This window comes from Candoia aspera, chromosome 7 (assembly GCF_035149785.1).
Source record: "Candoia aspera isolate rCanAsp1 chromosome 7, rCanAsp1.hap2, whole genome shotgun sequence".
Classification (NCBI taxonomy): Eukaryota; Metazoa; Chordata; class Lepidosauria; order Squamata; family Boidae; genus Candoia; species Candoia aspera.
In genome coordinates this window covers 20,784,478-20,805,800 of record NC_086159.1, presented here as the reverse complement: position 1 = coordinate 20,805,800, position 21,323 = coordinate 20,784,478, and the positions used below count along the sequence as shown (strand labels likewise).

General features: G+C 41.4%; 1 protein-coding gene across 1 annotated transcript in view; it reads right to left on the bottom strand.

Annotated features, from left to right (window-relative positions):
• Positions 1-1,143: 1,143 nt before the first annotated feature.
• The window catches only part of DENND2A (DENN domain containing 2A), an 80,837-nt gene continuing 60,657 nt past the window's right edge, over positions 1,144-21,323 (bottom strand). The window contains exons 15-20 of the mRNA XM_063308495.1: positions 9,125-9,302; positions 7,747-7,788; positions 5,298-5,415; positions 3,600-3,839; positions 3,159-3,245; positions 1,144-2,462 (exon numbers count right to left, since the gene is read on the bottom strand). Of these exons, the coding sequence (XP_063164565.1) occupies positions 2,431-2,462; positions 3,159-3,245; positions 3,600-3,839; positions 5,298-5,415; positions 7,747-7,788; positions 9,125-9,302 (697 nt within the window). The 3' untranslated portion in view covers positions 1,144-2,430. The remainder of the gene's footprint in view (positions 2,463-3,158; positions 3,246-3,599; positions 3,840-5,297; positions 5,416-7,746; positions 7,789-9,124; positions 9,303-21,323) is intronic.

The window sequence follows — 21,323 nt, the reverse complement described above, 5'->3', positions numbered from 1 at the left end:
GCATATCCTCACCTTGGCATGTGTGACAAGGAGGTTCAAGTGCTTAGGGCTGCTTCACATTGTGGACTTGCTGCAGCTTGCTCACTTATCTTTAGCTTCTATCATTGTCATCCGCTTGTAATTCTCCAGTGTTGCTCCAGTGGTGTTTCCATCTTTTGGCTGGAGAAAGTCCAACTTTTTGAGGGACGGATGGAAAGAAGAGGAATGCTCACATGAGTCAGTCCTCAGCTTTACTCCCAACTTTGAGGGGTGGTTTTAACATAAGCCATGACCTGTCGTAGTTCAGCACAGACACTCTACTCTTTGGGCCTGTTCCAGCCAAGTTTTTCCTATATCCTTGTAAGTGATGACCCAGCAGTTCACCCAGTTTGTAGGAAGATGCGGATGCTGACGACTCAACCAGGAATGTTTTCCTCATGGCCTGTATTTTTTCTTCCCAGGTGGCTTCTCCCGGAGCATCCAGGAAAGATAAAATATACAGTCTCTGTGAACCTTAAAAAGGCTGATCCAAAAACATTTCAGCACAGTATTGGGATGAGGATGAACAAAATAAATTATCTTGACCAGGAAAACTGCTGCTCAATAAAATCAGGCTTTCCAAGCTATAGTTTACCTGCATTATTCAAAGCGTTATAAAGGAAGATGATGCCTTTATCCTGATTTCATCTTGGAGGAGCAGTGACTCCCTCAAGAGAGATTTCCCTTTCTTTTTTCCTATTGCCCTCCTTTTATTTATTTTGCTTATTACTTCTTATTCTTTTCTCCACTTTGCATAACACTGCTTGCCCTGAAAGGGCGTAACATGATGTGGGGGGGGGGGGGCGGTACAGATGTGGGTTTCAGTGACTGCAGAATTTCTAAAACAAGTTTTCGCCAGCTCTTAGAGATATTGGGATTGAATACGCATAGCTGTGCGCCCTGCCCGAGCTACCATTTTGCTTTTTCCTTTTCATCTCTAGGCTAAAGTTTACTGGAAGTAGCAGCAGAATTTGTACACATATCATATTTTAAGCAAGAGACCACCAGTGGCTGGTGAAAATATAGCCTCCCCTTTTCTCCAGGGTAAATACCCTCCAATACATTCCCATTAGTTGTCACATCTAAAACTGGAACCCCATATCCAGTGACAAAATAGTAAACAGCCTTCCTTAAAGTTGAGATTTCAAGGTAACCTCTTACTCCGGGCAATAGCACAAGAGGTTCTCTTTATTGAGGTTTATAGAAAGAGAAGGGGGGGGGATGTAAGCATGACCCTGTCCTGACACGTGTATGCTTTGTTAACTTGAATGTACAGATTGCCACAAATTTCACATTATGGGTGTGACATGTGTATCACCTCAGATATGATACTTATCAGCAGTATCACTTCACACATATCACTGTTGTGTATATAAAGGTAACAAAATTAAATAATATGCATGCATGTATGAATCAGCCTGCAGCATAACACAAACTGAATAACCAAAGCGGAATGGAATGATAGAAGGCAACTGTTTCGTACAGTTCTGGCCACTAGGGGGTGCCTATAAGCCCATCATCAAAACCATCAAATCCATCCTTAAGAGCTATCAGACATTTTTCAGTTGTTGCAGGCCTGGGGTGGGTGGGAAGGATCTTCAGAGAACCGCTTCTGCCTTTCAGCTCTTCCACTGAATTTTACTGTAACTTCAGCTAATGAAGATACACTCAAACAAAACAAGCTACATATAGTACTTGGAACTAAGCACATGCACTTTCGTTTTAATAATCACATACAGTACTTCCAATTGCAACAAACCAGGTTTACTCCAAAGAAGGGTGTGGAAGAGTGTCCTAAAGTCAGGAAGGGGCAGTAAGTCATCACATAGTGGTCAATTGGACAAAATTCTGAGTGGATTCAGTAGTTCCCCCCACCATAACCATTGGGGTATATGAGCTCTTCTTGTCCCATCTCCATGTGACTTTTCCCTTCTTGTCATTTCTGTATCACTTCGTGTCATTTCACAATCATACAATCCAAGTTAATGCAGCCTCTGTCCCTGCTGTCATCCCTTGGGAGAATAAATGGGGCAAATGTCTCTGCCTAATAGTCTTCCTAACCTCAATATAAATAAGAAACATTTCCAGAACATTTTTAATAGCTAAGGACTTAAAATCACCACAGAGTCTGCAGAGGGCCAGTGGGGAGAGAGGGTTGAGCGTGCCTTGTCCAGTGCATGTTCTTCATCAAGCCCAGAGACCCCTTCTGGCAGCATGCTGTTTAGGAGGCCACAGGTCAGCTGTTCCACAGGTGCAACTTTTAAATACTGTGCCTCTTCAGGTTTCTCCACCACTGGAGCAGACTAAAGGGGACTTGGTTTTAGAATGGGAAACCAAAAGGAGTCCATGTTGTGTCTGCTGAAATGCTTAGAAAAGATATCCTTCTCTCCACTCCAGCAGTGCTCCAAACTCTTATTTCTTATGAAGAAATTTCATTCTGCTACCTAGAGAGGATTCATGGTGGGAAAAGAAAGGAGAGAGACAATATTTATGGAAAGAAAAAGCCAGTAGAGCAACTCCTTCGCTTGCAGGAAAGTCTTTAAGTTTGAACCTCCAACCTTTCCAAGTGGGAGTGAGAAAGATGGCAACTCTGTGGCACTGAGGCCAAACAGCAGAGGTCACAGCTCTGCAGACTTTTCAGACCCCAGGGTGCCTTCATGGGAGATTGCAAAATGACCCTTCCAAAGGCATCGGGAATCTCCTGCAATTGCAGAATTTATGCCCTGGAAACTTAGGATTTTGTCAGCACTGTCTAGAAATTTCATGAGACGGCCACGGAAGATTGAGGTGATTTTAAAAAAATTATTAATCTTATATGCTCACCGTCAAATTATGTGGAAAGGCTGCTCTGACATTAAGCAAGGATGCGACAGGGCGGGAGGTATTTTAGGAGGTAGGAAGCAGCTTTTCCATACATGTAATTCTCATGCCCAACTAAAATGTCTACTACAGTTAGCATTTACATTGGAAGTCCTTTCAGGTAAAAAAAAAATTGCCTTTTTTCCTGATATTATGTTACATTATCTAAAACACAGATATACAGAAGCACAAGTGTGTGTGTGATTTAAACATGGTAGAATCAAAAAGTATTAAAAATCGGCACAATCACTGCAGCAGCTGCACCTGCTGGGATCTCTTACCTAACCCTTTCAGGAATTTATTAACGCCACTCTGTTCTTCACTGGGAAGGGTCTCCAGGTATTCCTGGGCACGTACCTCAAACAAACCTAGAGTGATCAAGAACAAAAAGTAAAAGACCTGCCATCAAGGTTGTTAGTTTCAGCTGCAACTACCAATTGGGGAGCATCATTATGCTTAAAGAAGCAAAGCAGAAATCCACAGAACATAGACTGCACTTGATCCAGCAAGGATCAGGGAGCTGTTTTAACTCAGTAGGACGATTCATGTTTTGCAGATAAGAGGCCTCAGATTCTATCCCCGGCATCTCCAGGCACGGTTGGAAAGTTCTATTCCAACATCCTGGAGAGCTGCTATCAGTGACGATAACGCTGAGTATACAGAGCAACAGTATGACTTGGTATAAAGCATCTGCTGTCCTCCTGCCAAGAGGGCTCCCTCACCTTTGGCTCCCTGCTTTCGTAATTCTCGTTCTTGAATGAAGCCTCCAAACATCTGAGTCTCCATAAAAACTTCCAGGAACCGCCGAAGGCTCTTTGAAGAAACGGACTTCCGGAAAGCTTCCCGCTGGAGAGTCTTTTCTTCCCTCTCAGCAGGAATCATGAAAAGGGAGTAGTGTCCCACAATCTCCACAAAGAAGCGGACAAAGGCTTCTGACACCACTTCATTCAAAGGGCTGGACTCTGAGGGGACGTTGTGGGGACATTGAGGAAAGGGAAGAGAAAGAATGAAATAAAAACAGAAATATATGCTAGGGTTTAATGAACTTTTCCAGTGGCATAACTGTTTTTTGCTAACCTCCAATCTATTCCCCTGCATCTAGGAGGACACAGCACTCAAGGACAGTGCTTCTGCTTTGCATTCAAAAGGTTTTCAGTATTGTCTTCAACTATCTGGTCCAACTCCTGCCCAGTGCAAGACTCCATCACTACAGCATCCCCAACAGATGGCCATCCAATCTCTGTCTAAACACCCCCAGCCAAACCGCATCCACCATCTCCTATTACAGAACAGTTCTTACTGTTCAGATTTTTTTTTTTGCTCCTGTCCAATAATTTACTTCATTATAATTTAGACCCATTGTTTTCTATACCATATTCTGGAGCTATGAACAATTCTGTCTTGACTTCTACATGACAGACCGTCAAATACTTCAGCTATGTCTTCCTGTAGTCTTCTCCAGGCTAAACATACCCAAGCCTCTAACCATTCCTCATACGTTTTTCCTTCCAGGAACCTTGCCATCTTGCCTGCTCTTCTTTGGACCCCCTCCAATTTGTTAATGATCTAAACTACAGTACCAGAACTGGATGGGGTATCCCAGGTTGGTCTGGCCAATGCAGAATACAGAAGGTAATGATGTCTCCCCATGGGACTGAGAAAGATCCTTTCCTGAAAACCTGGAGAGACACTGCTAATGAGCATACCAGGAGTGGGCAACCTGCAACTCAGATGTTGCCTAACTAAACCCCAAATTCTTCACAATTTGTCACAGTGCCTGAGGTTGCCTTGAGCGGAAGTTCAGAAACATCTGGCCCACACCTAAATATCTCATTAGTTGTGCCAGTAACCCAACTTAGCTTAAGGCAGTTTTATACATGTAACATCAACCGTGTTGTTAAATCCACTTTTACCAACCCATCCATAGCCATCAGAATGGCTTCAAAAGGGTTAACCTCCAATATTGGCAACATTCCTCAAAAGATTTGGGAGAAAGTGGAGCCTCTAAATGATCACAGGTAACATTCTTTGATCTTTTCAGTTTGGAAGGAAAAATATAGCTGAAAAAAGGAGAATTATGTCTGATAACAGAGAAAGTGGAGATTTTTCTTCCCCCCTCAATACACATAATGCTCAGGATCACACAATCATAGTAGAGTCAGGATAGATGACTGTGCTTCTTCACACAATAGCTTAGATGACCAAGGGTCAAGAATATGGTGGGAACAAAAGTGCATGTACACAGTCAGCATCTCTGCCTACTAGGCTCCTTCTGATCTGTAAGAGTTTGTAAGCATGTCCAAACCATTTGGACAAGATAAAACTGGGGAAACGCTACACTAAATACAAGTGTCCTGAACTGATAAAACAATCGTTGTCAAGAAAAAAGGGACTACCAAACATTAAATTAAAAAACCAACCCTGTTTGCCATTGAGCATGACTTCCTCCTTGTCATTTGCCAGCTCATTCCTCTGCTCCAGGATGTGTTCAAGCGCTCCTTGCAACTTCCGGGGTAAAATGGAATCTTCATCTTCCATCTGAAAATAAAAGCATACACGCAAAAAGCTTGCATGAAACTGGATCTTGCATGCACAATCTGACAATACCTCTCTTGTGCTACATATCTGCTTTTTGCATATCTGTGAAAAAGCATACATATTTCACATACTCAAGGCAGTTTCAGCTTTGGACAGCCTGAGAAGAAACAATAGAACATTTTGGGAGGCTGGTCTTTTTCATCCCTCATAGGCATCTGCAAAATCTCCCATTTTCTAGTAAATGTATGGGACGTCTTGCCCCCTTGTGGATATGGACAAGATAAAAGGGTAGGCATTAAATGGCATTCAGCACTACAAATGTTGAAGAATACAACTATAATGGATTCCATCCTGGGGAATGGCTTCCATTTAATCAGCTCCAGATTCAACTCTGAGGGTGAAAATTGCTTCTAATTAGACAGACGCTAATGCTACCAAATGTAAGTCACTGAGAAGACATTCCACCTTTTCTCCTTAATTGGTTTCCTATTCCCAGAGCAACAGGAGACACAGGAAAATTGCCAATGAAAGACGATACAGCATACACCTGGGAGGGCAACCTATGGCCATATATGCCCCCCAAGCTCTTCTAAGTAGCCTCAGAAGGCCCTCAAGATTGCACTGCCAAAATGCAGTTTCAAACCATTATTGCAATTTCCCATTGATGTTTATAATACAGTATATACCTCCTTTTCTGATATCCTGAGCAGGGCTTTTGGCCCGTTCTGAACAGTCACTAATCACAAGATTCCTATGAGCAGATTATGGCAGCCTGCCCTGGTGGCTGTATTGGGACTTCAATTCCCAGCCAAGCTAATGGAATATTCTGGGAAGCACAGTCTCCAGATGTCAAGACAATGCCAGAAAGCTGGATGATGGGGCAACTAGAGACAGCAAATTAACACACACCAGGAGCATTACACTGAAAGAACATGCAAGGTGAAGGCACTGACTGCAGAGCCTGGTTCTTCAACATGAACTTTTGCCAGAAGGCCCTAAAGGAAAATTCTTTTCCTGGATCTAAAGATACAAATGATTTTTTTTTCAGTATGCCGCACGAGCATACTAAACAGCACATGCCATGCATGACCCAATCTTTCTCAGCCACAAACCATGAAAGTTAGGCAACAATGGTTGATCAGTTTGCATCATCCAATACTGACCTTTTTTTACAAAACCAGCTTCTACAGGGCCAGCTTCAGGTTAGAGTAGGGCTGAGAAAAAGTGCCATCTGGTGGATAGAAACTTAATTACAGGTAGTCCTTGACGAATGACCACAATTGGGACCTGAATTTTGGTCGCTAAGGGATGCAGTCGTTAAGTGAGGCATCATGCAACTGCACCCGATTTTACGATTTCACATGGTCATTAAGCGAATCTGGCTTCCCCCTTTTGCTTGTCGGCAGCCAGCTGGAAAGGATACAAATGGCGATCACATGACCCCAGGACTGCAACTGTCATAAATACATGCCAATTGCCAAGCACCTGAATTTTGGTCATGTGATCGTGGGGATGCCGCAACAGTCATAAGTGCAAGGATCGGTCGCAAGTCACTTTTGCCAGTGCCATTGTAACTTCAAACGGTCACTAAACAAATGATCGTAAATCAAGCAGCAGGGAACTGAAAATAAGCCATTTTAAATTTCCCACAATGCCCTAAGATACACCACACACCAAAGAATTATAGCTAAGTTCAAAGGCTAATTTCCAGGCTACAAATGGCAAAGTGTGCATTCAGAACCAGTACATTCAACTCTGCTAGGACCTTTGCATTTATCTGAAGCTGTTTCGTGCAGAGTGCTGGCCCTGATGTGAAATTTTCTTCATCTACTTTATAACTTTATTTCTAAATAATCTTCCTGGGTTTCTAATTCTGCCCTTACACTGATCTAAAAAGAAAAGAATAACACTTTTGAAGATATTCTCAAAGTACAAGAATTCTGGCTGGAAGAGTAGACATGTAGTCAGTCTTTTTTTCTCTCTCAAAGACCAAGGGTCACTATTTCAATTATTTGCCTTTCTACACTTTCACTTGCAGCCAGTAACTCTGGCAGGTTTTAGGATGATTTGATACTTCTGGGGATGTCAGGATATAACCAAATGTGCATGTGTACTGGGAAAAGCAATGCACCTTTTAAATTCTCAGCTTTTGGTTGCTGTCTGTTTCTAGACTCCATTTCCCATCCCTCTCTCTGGACTTGCAGGAATTAAGAAAGAAAGTGATAGGCAATATCCAGTATCAGATGATTTTCAGCAGAAGAAAAATCCCCATCCTTCCATTCTCCCTGGACAAGTTAAAAAAAAAAAGATTGAAAAATAAGTTATTCTTACCTGTCTAAGGAACCGGTTATTAACAAGGTCAACCACAAGGACCTGACCTCCGATAAATACACACAAAGAGAGAGAGAGAGAGAGAGACCATTAGAGCAGAGGAGCCCCTTACAGCCTTGCATGCAGGAAACAAACTCCCTCAAAAATCGTTAAGCAAAGTGTAATTGTAAGTATGACAAGAGGAAATTCTTGATGAATTCCATTAAGTATAGCTAACTTTCTTACAAGTAAATGGAAGGGAAATTGAACTTGAATTTTTGTCCCGGCCCCACCCCTTTGGGAGGGACATTCCCAGAGCACCAGTTAAAGGCCACCTTCGGCCTTGTGATCCAGGAAGGATTCTGCACCCCAGGACTAGAGGGAACAAGCCCACTCACGTCCTTGAGAAAATGGCTGTCTTTTATGCAGCTTTCAGGGGAAAAAGCTGAGCCTCGTCAATTTAATCCCACGAGCCACAAAAAGATATGAAACCCAGTCCGATCACAGGGTGGTTTTATGTATTTCACCACAAAACCACAGGCTGACAACTTAAACACATGGAAGCTGTTCTTCTTCAGTCACACGCACACACTCGCACACACACACAGAGCTTTCTTTCCGCTCAGGATTTTTTTTCCTGCCTGAGCTACCACACAACAGAGAGCAGCAACAGGGTGAATTAAAACAAGATATAGCTGCTTGCTTTTATATGATGGAAGCATGGGATTGCCAATGTGTGTTTAATTTGGTTATTTGTTTTAAAAGGGGATCTGCTGCTTCTCAAAGCAATCCCACCCCCCAAGATACCTTACATAAATATTTTCAAAACAACACTGAAAAAATTTACATCTAACTCTGGAACAAGAGGATAAAGCAAGTATAAATACAGTCTTTTTTTTTTTAAGCCAGTTTCAGAGAATTTTTAAACCCCCCTAGATTAAAAAATAGACTAAAAAGGCTAGAAAAATAGAGAAGGCAGCCACCAGGGAAACTTCTGAAGGGAATAATTTCCACACAGCGTAACCCCATTTCCTGTAGCCATCCCCTGCACTTTACTACTTCTGCGGGCAATTTTAATACATGCTTTGAAACAGTGTTTTTCAAACTTGGCCACTTTAAGATGTGTAGACTTTAGCTCCCAGAATTCCCCAGACAGCATGCTGTCTGGGGAATTCTGGGAGCTAAAGTCTACACATCTTAAAGTGGCCAAGTTTGAAAAACACTGCTTTAAAAAAATCTCCCTCTGTGTCACAATGTTTTTCCAGCTGAAAACATACACCTCATGGACTCTTAAAGCTATGAGGCTAGTAAGATATTGATATGCCCCATATTTGACTGCCCACATGCAGCTTAAACCCAAATTGGGTTTTAACACAACCTTCAGCTATTCTGATCTCACCTCTTCCACTGGCAGCTCCTTGAGGCGGGGCAATGAACTGGAAAGCAGGCCGATCAGAAACGGGGTTGGTGAGCAGACAATGTCAATCATTGAAGGGGGAAGTACCGGGATGTAGGTGTGCTGCCAGGCAAAGGGGTAAAGGAGTGCCACCGTGGCATGGCAGCATTTGGACAAGGTGCTGGAAATAAAAATGAAAGAAGCCATCAAGATTCATTGAAGCAGATCTTCAAACCATTTAAAATCAATAAATATAATGTCTGATCCAAAAACAGACCTGTAAAAATCTAGTTTGCTTTAGTGTGTTTCTCCTACAACATTCTAGGTGGCTTTTTAAACAGTTTTTTTTTTTTTAAAGAAAAGCAAAATTATTTACATTCACAGCAACTCTTTAACATCTACCGAGAAAGACATCTCCCCCTAATTTAACGTAAATTATTCAAGAACATTTACAGAATGCAAATAGTTTAAATTTTTATCAGTATCTTTACTGCTGATATTTCTCCTAGGCAGACTTTTAAAACATACACTTCTCCAATGCTCTTCTTTTTTTAAATAGCTTTTAAAATAATTACATGTTAAAAAATTTTGCACACAAGTATCAGTACCTATTTTTGGATCATAGGAAGAGACAATGCTGGCAGTTTTGTTCAATGCTAGTTTTTGCATTGTGATACAGGTAGTCCTCGCTTAACGACCACAATTGAGACCAGAATCTCAGTTGCTAAGCGAAGTGGTCATTAAGTGAATCTGACCCAATTTTACAACCTTTTTGTGGTGGTCGTTAAGCAAATCACTGTGGGCTTTAAGCAAACCACATGGTCATTAAGCAAATCACACGGTTCCCCATTGATTTGTTTGCCAGAAGCCGGCCAGGAAGGTAAAAAATGGCAATCATGTGACTGCAGGACGCTGCAACAGTCATAAATGTGAACCAGTTGCCAAGTGCCTGAATTGTGATCACATGATCGTGGGGACGCTGTGACAGTTGCAAGTGTGAGGACTGGTCACAAATCAGTTTTTTCAGCACCATCATAAGTCCGAACCATTATTAAACAAATGGTCATTAAGTTCCTTTCCATCCATAAAACCCACCTGATCAATTTGATCAGAAGTAGCTGAGTTCTCCATAATCTCAGGTTAAATTTAAAAAACCAAGAGAAATAAACTGGAAAACTGAATACTGCATCTACTGAAAGATCAGAGGCCAAAGTGGAGTATAGTTTTTATTAATTCAAAGGCAACTGGCTTCTTTTCAACAAGAAGCTTCAGCACTGATCCTTACTCAACTACACCTCTGACCAACAATGATTTTCGCTCTTACTTGCCAAAGAACTAGCAGAAATAATTTTGTTAATTTTTTTTAAGGAGGAGAATCAGATTCCCCATGCATAGTGTAGAGTTTCTTCAGCACCTACATATTATATATTAAGCATAGTTTACATGGAATCTATCTCCCTATCTTCTTATGGTACAATAGTATTATACAGTAATATTTATTTATTTATTAAATTTCTTTGCATATGACGACAACGACAACAACAATATCCATCCATTCCAGCAACTCCAGTGCAGACAAGATGATTTCTCAAAAGAGCATCCTGGGGTTCACATCCTTTTAAGGCCCATTTTCCCCTGAGTACAAGGATTCCTAGAAATACAGGATTAAGTGCTCAGATTTTGCACTGTTGCCTCTTAAACGTGGCAAGGCAGGGAGCTGTCCCAAATTCCTCAATACTTTTTTCCTGCCAGCTAATGGAATTCCTACCAGACCCGAGCCTGTATTTCTGCTGAAATCAGCCATTTGTGTGAAGCTGGCATAAACAAAAACAAATTCCATGGAAGCTTGTGACGTACATACAGCTGAGGACACTTTCAGATTTTAAAAGATCCTTGTGGGATCAGCTTCATGGCCCATCTAGTTACCTTCTGAGTCACAGTGGCATGCCAGGTGAATCCAAAATGTTCATGAGCAGTGGCCTTCTTCTATTGTCACTCCTTAGCAGCTGGTGTTTGAGACCCCCTGCTTTTGATTCTGGAGGCAGTATCCAGTCATCTAACCCAGGAGCCACTGATAGCCAGCTCTTCCACAGATCTATCCCAAACTATCATTTTCTCAGATTGCTGTTTCTTCTACACCAAGATTGTGCCAATAAAAAATTTGTTGTTTATTCGTTTAGTTGCTTCCAACTCTTCGTGACTTCATGGACCAGCCCACTCCAGAGCTTCCTGTCAGTCGTCAACACCCCCAGCTCCCCCAGGGACGAGTCCGTCACCTCTAGAATATCATCCATCCACCTTGCCCTTGGTCGCCCCTCTTCCTTTTGCCCTCCACTCTCCCTAGCATCAGCATCTTCTCCAGATTGTCCTGTCTTCTCATTATGTGGCCAAAGTATTTCAGTTTTGCCTTTAATATCATTCCCTCAAGTGAGCAGTCTGGCTTTATTTCCTGGAGGATGGACTGGTTAGATCTTCTTGCAGTCCAAGGCACTCTCAGAATTTTCCTCCAGCACCACAGTTCAAAAGCATCGATCTTCCTTCGCTCAGCCTTCCTTATGGTCCAGCTCTCGCAGCCATATGTTACTACGGGGAACACCATTGCTTTAACTATGCGGACCTTTGTTGTCAGTGTGATGTCTCTGCTCTTAACTATTTTATCGAGATTTGTCATTGCTCTTCTCCCAAGGATTAAGCGTCTTCTGATTTCCTGACTGCAGTCAGCATCTGCAGTAATCTTTGCACCTAGAAATACAAAGTCTTTCACTGCCTCTACATTTTCTCCCTCTATTTGCCAGTTATCAATCAAGCTGGTTGCCATAATCTTGTTTTTTTTGAGGTTTAGCTGCAAGCCAGCTTTTGCACTTTCTTCTTTCACCTTCATCATAAGGCTCCTCAGTTCCTCTTCGCTTTCGGCCATCAAAGTGGTATCATCTGCATATCTGAGATTGTTAATGTTTCTTCCAGCGATTTTAACTCCAGCCTTGGATTCCTCAAGCCCAGCATGTCGCATGATGTGTTCTGCGTACAAGTTGAATAGGTAGGGTGAGAGTATACAGCCCTGCCGTACTCCTTTCCCAATCTTAAACCAGTCCGTTGTTCCGTGGTCTGTTCTTACCATTGCTACTTGGTCGTTATACAGATTCTTCAGGAGGCAGACAAGATGACTTGGTATCCCCATACCGCTAAGAACTTGCCACAATTTCTTATGGTCAGCACAGTCAAAGGCTTTAGAATAGTCAATAAAACAGAAATAGATGTTCTTCTGAAACTCCCTGGCTTTTTCCATTATCCAGTGGATATTGGCAATTTGGTCCCTAGTTCCTCTGCCTTTTCTAAACCCAGCTTGTACATCTGGCAATTCTCGCTCCATGAATTGCTGAAGTCTACCTTGCAGGATCTTGAGCATTACCTTACTGGCATGTGAAATGAGTGCCACTGTTTGATACTTTGAACATTCTTCAGTGTTTCCCTTTTTTGGTATGGGGATATAAATTGATTTTTTCCAGTCTGATGGCCATTCTTGTGTTTTCCAAATTTGCTGGCATATAGCATGCATTACCTTGACAGCATCATCTTGCAAGATTTTGAACAGTTCAGCTGGGATGCCGTTGTCTCCTGCTGCCTTGTTATTAGCAATGCTCTTTAAGGCCCATTCAACCTCACTCTTCAGGATGTCTGACTCTAGCTCACTGACCACACCGTCAAAGCTACCCCCAATATTGTTATCCTTCCTATACAGGTCTTCTGTCTATTCTTGCCACCTTTTCTTGATCTTTTCTTCTTCTGTTAGGTCCTTGCCTTGCCCATCTTTGTTTTTGATCATACCCATTTTGGCCTGGAATTTACCTACGATGGTGCAAATTTTCTGCAAGAGGTCTCTTGTCCTTCCTATTCTATTGTCTTCTTCCACTTCCGCGCATTGCTTGTTTAAAAATAATTCCTTATCTCTTCTGGCTAACCTCTGGAATTTTGCATTTAATTGGCCATATCTCCCCCTATCATTGTTGCCTTTTGCCTTCCTTCTTTCTTGGGCTACTTCTAGTGTCTCAGCAGACAGCCATTTTGCCTTCTTGGTTTTCTCTTTCTTTGGGATGTATTTTGTTGCCGCCTCCTGAACAATGTTGCGAACTTCTGTCCGTAGTTCTTCTGGGACCCTATCTACTAAGTCCAGTCCCTTAAATCTATTCTTCACCTCCACTGCATATTCCTTAGGAATATTAGTGAGCTCATATCTAGCTGATCTGTGGGTCTTCCCTAATCTCTTTAGTCTGATCCTAAATTGTGCAGTAAGAAGTTCGTGATCGGAACTACAGTCAGCTCCAGGTCTTGTTTTTACCAACTGTATAGATGTCCGCCACCTTTGGCTGCAGAGGATGTAGTCAATCTGGTGGTCATTTGATGTGAAGTGACCCATTCCAGTCCATTTCAGTTCACTGATGCCCAAAATGTCTATCTTTAATCTTGACATCTCACCAATAACCACATCCAAGTTGCCCTGGCTCATAGATCTTACATTCCAGGTTCCAATGGTGTGTTGATCCTTAGAACATCGGATTCGCCGTTCACCACCAGCACCATCGGCCGCTAGCCGTCCTTTCCGCTTTGAGCTAGCTGCGTCATCACTTCTGGGGCTAGTTGAACTTATCCTCTGTTCCTCCCCAGTAGCATTTTGACCATCTTCTGACCTGGAGGTCTCATCTTCCAATGGTATACCGACATATCTCTGGTTGTACTGATCCATTTAGTTTTCACGGCAAGAATACTGGGGTGGGTTGCCCTTACCTTCCCCAGGGATCGCATTTAGTCTGACCGCTCTGTCATGACCTTCCCGTCTTGGGTGGCCCTTCACAGTTTAGCTCATGGCATCAGAGGTGCTCAAGCTCCAGCACCACGACAAGGTAACGATCCTTTGCTGAAGCCAATAAAAATACCTGCTGCTAATCAAAATAAAGTACTGCTAATCAAAGGAGAATACCAGGATCAACATGGATTGAACAGCAAGAGTTATAGAAACAGTCGCTGAAGTCTAATACGTTCTGAATAGATCCAGTTGGGAGCAGCTGGTATAAAAGGAATTATGCTACTTCCATTTGGTACAATTCATTGATGTGCATTTGAACATGGAACTTGTGAGGCATTTACAGGTAGTCCTCGCTTAATAACCATTCATTTAGTGATGGTTCAGACTTACAATGGTGCTAAAAAAACCAACTTATGACTGGTCTTCACACTTATAACTGTCACAGTGTCCCCGTGGTCACATGGTCATGATTTGGGCTCTTGGCAAGCAGTTTGCATTTACAACCATTGCAGCGTCCCACAGTCACATGATCACCATTTTCGACCTTCCTGGCCAGCTTCTGGCAAGAATAGCAATAGGGAACGGCATGATTCGCTTAACGACCATGTGGTTTGCTTAATACCTGCAATGATTTGCTTAACGACCGCCACAAAAAAGGCCGTAAAATCGGGTTGATTTGCTTAATGACTGCTTCATTTAGCAACCAAAATTCTGGTCCCAATTGCGATTGTTAAGCAAGGACTACCTGTAATAATGGCCATAATAAGAATAATAACAGTAGCTGTATTTTCATGCTTTTTAAAGAATCGTGTAAGCTGCTTTGATATAATGCTTTGAAAAAATGCATTATATCAAGAAAAATGAATAAATGGACAAACATGCGACTAATGCCATCGTGGCAGGCTTCCTAGATATATTAGGATGACATGTAGCTTACACTCAAATACAGCCACCAGAATAAGGGAGACATTGGTTCTTTCAGATTTTAAGAAAGGATCTGCCAGAAAACGGTCATTTTTGCAAAAGGAGAAGAATATAGTAATATTATTTTCATAATCAGAACCAAAAGTTTAAGAACCCCACCCTCTGAGACAGGCAAAAAAACAAGCCACTCATCAGCTGTAGGCCTGAAATCTTCTAGACCATCTGGGGAAGCTTGGGTATGTAACTCAAACAGACCCATAACGTCATTCGGTTTATAAGCCAGGTCTTGAATGGATGGAGATGGGAGGAGGAGGAGGAGGGAGATGCATTGTGCTGCCTAAAGGAATCATATGGCCAGGAAACCACTTACAGCTGGCTTGAGTTAAGCACCATGAGAGAATGCATGCTGAGCAGGAGGGGAAAGGGAAAGCCATGGTGGGGGGAGAATATTCCACGCCTGACAACAATTTCTGCGGCAATGTGAGAGAAAAGGAAAGAACTAGCGAAAAAAAATGGATTTACTATTCCCCCCCCCCAAAAAAAAAGTGTAGTGCAGCAGTTCTGGCTGGCTAAGAACCTTTTAAAAAAACAGAATAAAGTTCCTAGTGCTCATGGTTATCAAAACTAAAATTTTAATGGGATGTGCAGTGTTGAATTTTAAACTCATCCCTCCTCCCTCAGGTCTTCTTAATTGCACAGAAATGCACATCTTGATCAACATTGCTTCTTCCCCACTCCAGAAACCTTGATCCAGACTGCTTGTGGCAGAAGACAGAGGTTTTAACCTGCCCTCACCTGCCCCCAAAACAGCAAGTCTAACTTGCTGTTAGAAAAGTGTATCTTTCATGCCCGCAGCACATCTGTCAGTGCCCAAAATGTTTCTCAGGGTCCGCTGTTGCTAAACTGCCTTTTAGGAGGAAAGAAGAAATTGAGTTGGGATGTAGTCAGTAATGGAGCCTAACTCTGCACCACCGAACACTTTAGGGCAGTCTTCTGCAAACCAATGCCCACTACAGATTTCATGAGACAATTCCAGAATTTCCAATCATTAGTGATACTCTCTGGAATTATAGTTTTTGGGTTGTGAAAGACAGCTTTGGAATAGCACAGAGACCAAGTTGTATCACCTCCCAAGATAAACTGGGAGGATTGGAGAAATGTGACTAGTTGTGATCGGTTCATCTAATACACAATAATACTATTTTGCACTTCTGGTTCTCTTGCGATCCTGCCACTAGAAGCTTTCAGAAGTTTATTAAACATATTTTATTTAAAAAAACCCTTTCAAATAATGTGATAAAACATTAAATGTCACTGCTGTACTAAAGCAGTAACTTCAAATTATTTGGTGGGATGTGTCCATGTCCCATGTGTTTATATATAATTAATTAAAATTTGGAATGACACACTGGTAGAGTTGGACCCTAAGTGGAACATTCATCATTAAAATGAAACCACCAAACTCTAAATGAGTTGCTGGCTTCTCTTTTCCCTATTTGTCATTTTTACTCCAGGAAAAAAAAAATTCTAAAAGAAAAATAGAAAGGCACTTTGTCTTCCATAGTTTGTTTGTGTTACCAATTACCAGACTCTTCCCCATCTCAGTGATAAGCTTTGGGGAGAAGGGTTGAACAGCTCAGACAAAGTAATAGCTTGTCTTTAAAAAATAGAAATATGCACATCCAAGCTTTTTTTTTTTTAGCAGAAAGGGGGCAATTACTAGGGTTATTATGGTAACGGGCGGAGGGAGGAAGAAATAATCTTTTTTTCCTTTTCCACTCTCAAGGCTCCCAATAACAGAAAAAAATTCTAAAAGGAAAAGAAAAACAACAAGATGTGCACTTTCTGCACGTAGCTTAAATTGGCATCTTTGTTCAGCTTTAGATGGGCTGTTAAAACTTTTTAAATTCCACATGCCTTTTAAATAACTTCAAATGTATTACCTTTGCTTAAAGGGAACTTTTTCCTATTATTTTGCTTTGATTGGTCTTCCAAGTTCTTACATTGTTTTAAAGCCTTCTATTGTGAAGTTGCCTAGGAGAGTCATTTTTGGATCAAAAAGCAACTCAGTAATTTATTTATGAATAAATGTACTTATTAAACCTGGTTTGGGCTTGGCTCAAAAATGCTCCACAACACATACACTCAAGACTGGCAAGATGCCGGATTTTCTTCCTTCAATGGAAAGCTACAGAACATTGTAGCAACAGAAAGATGGAAGAAACCACATTCACCAAGACTGGCTCAAGACATTTTCCAATGTCAATGTTCTCCCTTCCATCAAGGGGCACAGTGCCCTCCTTTACAGTTAAAATACATGATAAATACAATTGGTTGCCCTTTCACAGGATCCTAAGTCCACTACCCCAAATGTAAAGTCAGTCCTGAGATTCCCAAGGTATGTGTAGTTAATAAATAGTTTTCCCAGTGAACAAGTGAGATCTATATGAATATGACTGCTTGGAGTAAGACTGAGATAAATCCAATCTCTCCTATGCTGCCCATACTCATTAAATAGCCTCTGTCGAATTACTTGAAGCATTCCAAACCATTGAACAATCTCAAACAGCTGCCTTAGGTCTGGTTTTTAACAAAGGAGGTGGAGAAAGTGAGGGAAGAGGGAAACAAAACGAGAAACTAAACAGAAATTAAATCTCCTTTCAGAAACATTAAGTAATTTCTCAAGCAAACTTTATTTTTTATGTATTGAACTTGAGGATTTGTCCTTCAGTCCAACTACTGAACCATGTACCATAATACTAAAAAAAAGGTCTTAATTGCACATTTATAAAAGAAGCATGAAAATACGAAAGGCAGAGAAGAGATCCCTAATGCCCAAACGCAAGTTGGGCCTCTTTTATGATGATTCTAGAGTAATTCTACCCCTTCCAAGGATGACCACAGTTGCCAAATATGATACTGCCAGGGGAAAAAAAGGAGTGACAGGTTACGAGAGAAAATGATTTCTCCACCCATTTAATAAAACATGTTTCCGACAAATTAAAGTAGTGGCTATGATATCACCACTTGGGCCGTGTCCAGTTGTAATGATCTGCGTAACGGAATAATGCACTTTGCGTGTACAGCATTTGAGCAACATCTCCTCTTCTGAATTCCAGCAGGAACACACAGATCTCCAAGGCTCTATGAATATCGTTCATCCTTTGATCACCCTTCTGGAGCTGTTGCTTAAAACTCGCAATGCTGGAAACCTAACAAATTGATAACTTTAACTTGTCAGAAGAATAAACCTTACAACAGAAATATTAGATTCCAATACTGAACCCTATTTCTTGTTATCTTCTACATGTCAAAAACCAAACAGTCCAGGTAAGATAATTTGAGCACATTTTCAAGTTTTTAAGGGACGCGGTGGTGCTGCGGGTTAAACCGCTGAGCTGCTGCGCTTGCCGATCGGAAGGTCGGCGGTTCGAATTCGCGTGACGGGGTGAGCTCCCGTTGCTAGTCCCAGCTCCTGCCAACCTAGCAGTTCAGAAACATGCCAATGTGAGTAGATTAATAGGTACCGCTTCGGCGGGCCGGTAACAGCGTTCCGTTCAGTCATGCCGGCCACATGACCATGGAAGCGTCTACGGACAAACGTCGGCTCTTCGGCTTTGAAACGGAGATGAGCACCGCCCCCTAGAGTCGGACACGACTGGACTTCATGTCAAGGGAAACCTTTACCTTTACCTTTCAAGTTTTAGAACCACACAAATTAAGATTGCATTCTTAAATAAATAAAATCAATTTCTGGCCTCCAGTGTACGTGTTTCCTTGGAATAACAGCAACAACAATGATTCTATAGCTATTACATCATTTCATGATTGTGCTAAATTTTACACCTATTACTCAAGATCAAGGAAACCTGTACAATTACTCTACAGTTCTGCACGCTTTGAAAATGATTTGGAAGAGGTGCTTTGGACTTCATGAAAACGTGGCATCTCTGTTATTCATTCAAGCAGTACAACTCTTTTTAGCTTCAATGCTGCTGCTTTAATAAACTGAACCATCAAGGCAGCACATTTTCAACATGACTTTTAAAGTGGCTGCATTTTTTTTCTCATGTTCACAAAGAAGCCTGGGAAAGAAGGGTGTGCTTTAATGAACAGCAGAGAGGTGCAGCACTTGTAGGAGGTCTGAAGTACTTCCTTCAAATTGTTTTTGAAGTATATACAACTCGGATTCTGACCACATCATTTACAATTTTGCAAGCCCTTAATGGAGGGCTTAACAATTCTAGTCTAAAGGCAGGTAAGATGTAGAAGGAAGTAGGGAGATCAGGAACTGGGCAGATGTTAAAACAAATAATCTTTCAGAAATTTTGCGCTTTCAATATTCTTATCTACCAGAACCTTTTCCTGCATATTTGAGGGCTAGTAAGTTATTTTTGTTTGTTTAAGATAGTTAGAAGCAGAGGTAGAAACCTGGTACCTTCTAGATGTTTGGGACTACACATCCCATAAACCATGACTATGCTTGTCCACTGGCTGTGATAAGCTGAAATCCAAAATATCTAGAAGGCAGCAGACTGCCTGTCCTCTTGATTTATAGCAAAGAATTTTAAGACTTCAGTTCACATTTTATGCAACAGACCTACTATGTCAATTTGTTCTGCTCTTGTCCACCTTAAAAAACAACAACAACCCAACAGATGATTTCTTTCCCCTTTTTTTTTTTTGGCAGCTTCACCTTTCCTTCTCTTAGTCCCATGGATGTAACAGGACTTACTGGGAATTGTGAAAACAGGCAAGCTGCTGAAACTTGAATAAGCATCATTACTCATCTGTTAAATTTTGCCTTTTCTGGTTAGGAGAAAAAAAAAAACTTGCTCTCCCATCCTCCAATTCTTTAAAAATGGATGAGGGCCAGGCACCAGCTGCAGAAAATCTTAAAGAGATCTGGCCCCGCTTTTCTCAAGGTGTGGGAGGAAGGAGTTTTTGTCCAAATCATTTGTGAGCAGAAAATAAGGGCTATCTACGCAGGAGGATCAGGAAGTTTGCAAGCTGCCCTGCTCAACATTGCCCAAGCACATTAAGGTCAACCATCTGACACTCAAGAAGAACCTGAAATCGCACAGGCATGAGGACGAAGCACATGGTAAGGTCTGGCATTAAAGGGTATGCTGTAGGCTACATACCTGAAAACATTAAAGGTTCCCTGAGCCTTCACAGCCAATAGATGTTGGTTGGCAAACTCTGTTAGCCTTCCTAATCCTTTTATTTATTTATTAATCATATTTATATAGCCGTCCATCTCACTAAAAGCAACTCTGGGCGGCATGCAACAATTGAATAAAACCACAGATGCATAAAAACAAGCACTATAAAAATATTTAAAATCATTATTAAAAAGGAAGGGACTTGTACAGGCAGTCTCCGAGAATCGGTCACCATTGAACTGATTAAAAAAATTATAAAGTATTTAAAATATACAAACCGCATGGAGAGAACAAAATCTCAACCACAGTAGAGCCATCTCAGAATGTCTCGGGTGCCCTGGGATGCCCAGGCCTGGTGACATAACCAGGTCTCGAGGGACTTATGGAACATTAACAAGGATGGAGCTAACCTGACTTTTGGGGAGCAGGGGAGAATCTTCCATAAGGCAGGTGACCCAGCAGAGAAGGGCCACCTCCTGGGACCCACCAGATATAAGTCCCTGGCAGATGGTATCTGCAACATGCCTTCTCTGCCAGACTGAATGGGATGTGCTGATGTATTTAATGATGCCATTTAAGCTAATTAAAGTCCCAGAAGCCACCTAAAACCTTTGCATATTTTCATTCGAAGCACATTGTGAGCATGTTTTAGCTATTATATATAAGGACTCCAAGAATACATAGTGTCCTGTACAGCGATGCAGGTTATGTACAACTGACTGGGAAAGAATAAAAAATTGGTTACCTTTAAATGGCTGGAAGCCACAATAATTAGGCTTTGGGACAGAAGACTTTGACAATGGTCAGGATAACATTGCTGAGTAGATGGGAACATAACTTTCTGCTTTTTGTTTTCAATTTTTTTAAAAATAGGATTTTTTTAAAAAAAATAAAAGCTAGGTTATGCTTATTAACAAATTACAGTACCATTTTTGAAGTTTCCTGCTTCAAAATGATGAGAACCCATTTTGAAATAGTGCAGAATACATACAAATTACACTCAAATACTTTTTAAGTTACACATATTTAAGTCACACAACCCCTTAAAATGAAAAAAACGGAAGAGCAACCCTGCACACACTTCACTTTAGCTGTTCAGCAGCTGCATCATCTGGATCTTCAGAAGTTCAAAATGTTTGAATGATATCGGTTCCAATATAAACAACTAATGTAGAAACACTCACATTCATCTTCATTCCTTTTATTATTAGTAATATTATACCATACATCTCAACTCTTCCTGGACATGCATTCATCATGAGTTCCCAATGACAACATTTTTTCCCATATGAACCCAGTGATATAGTTAGGT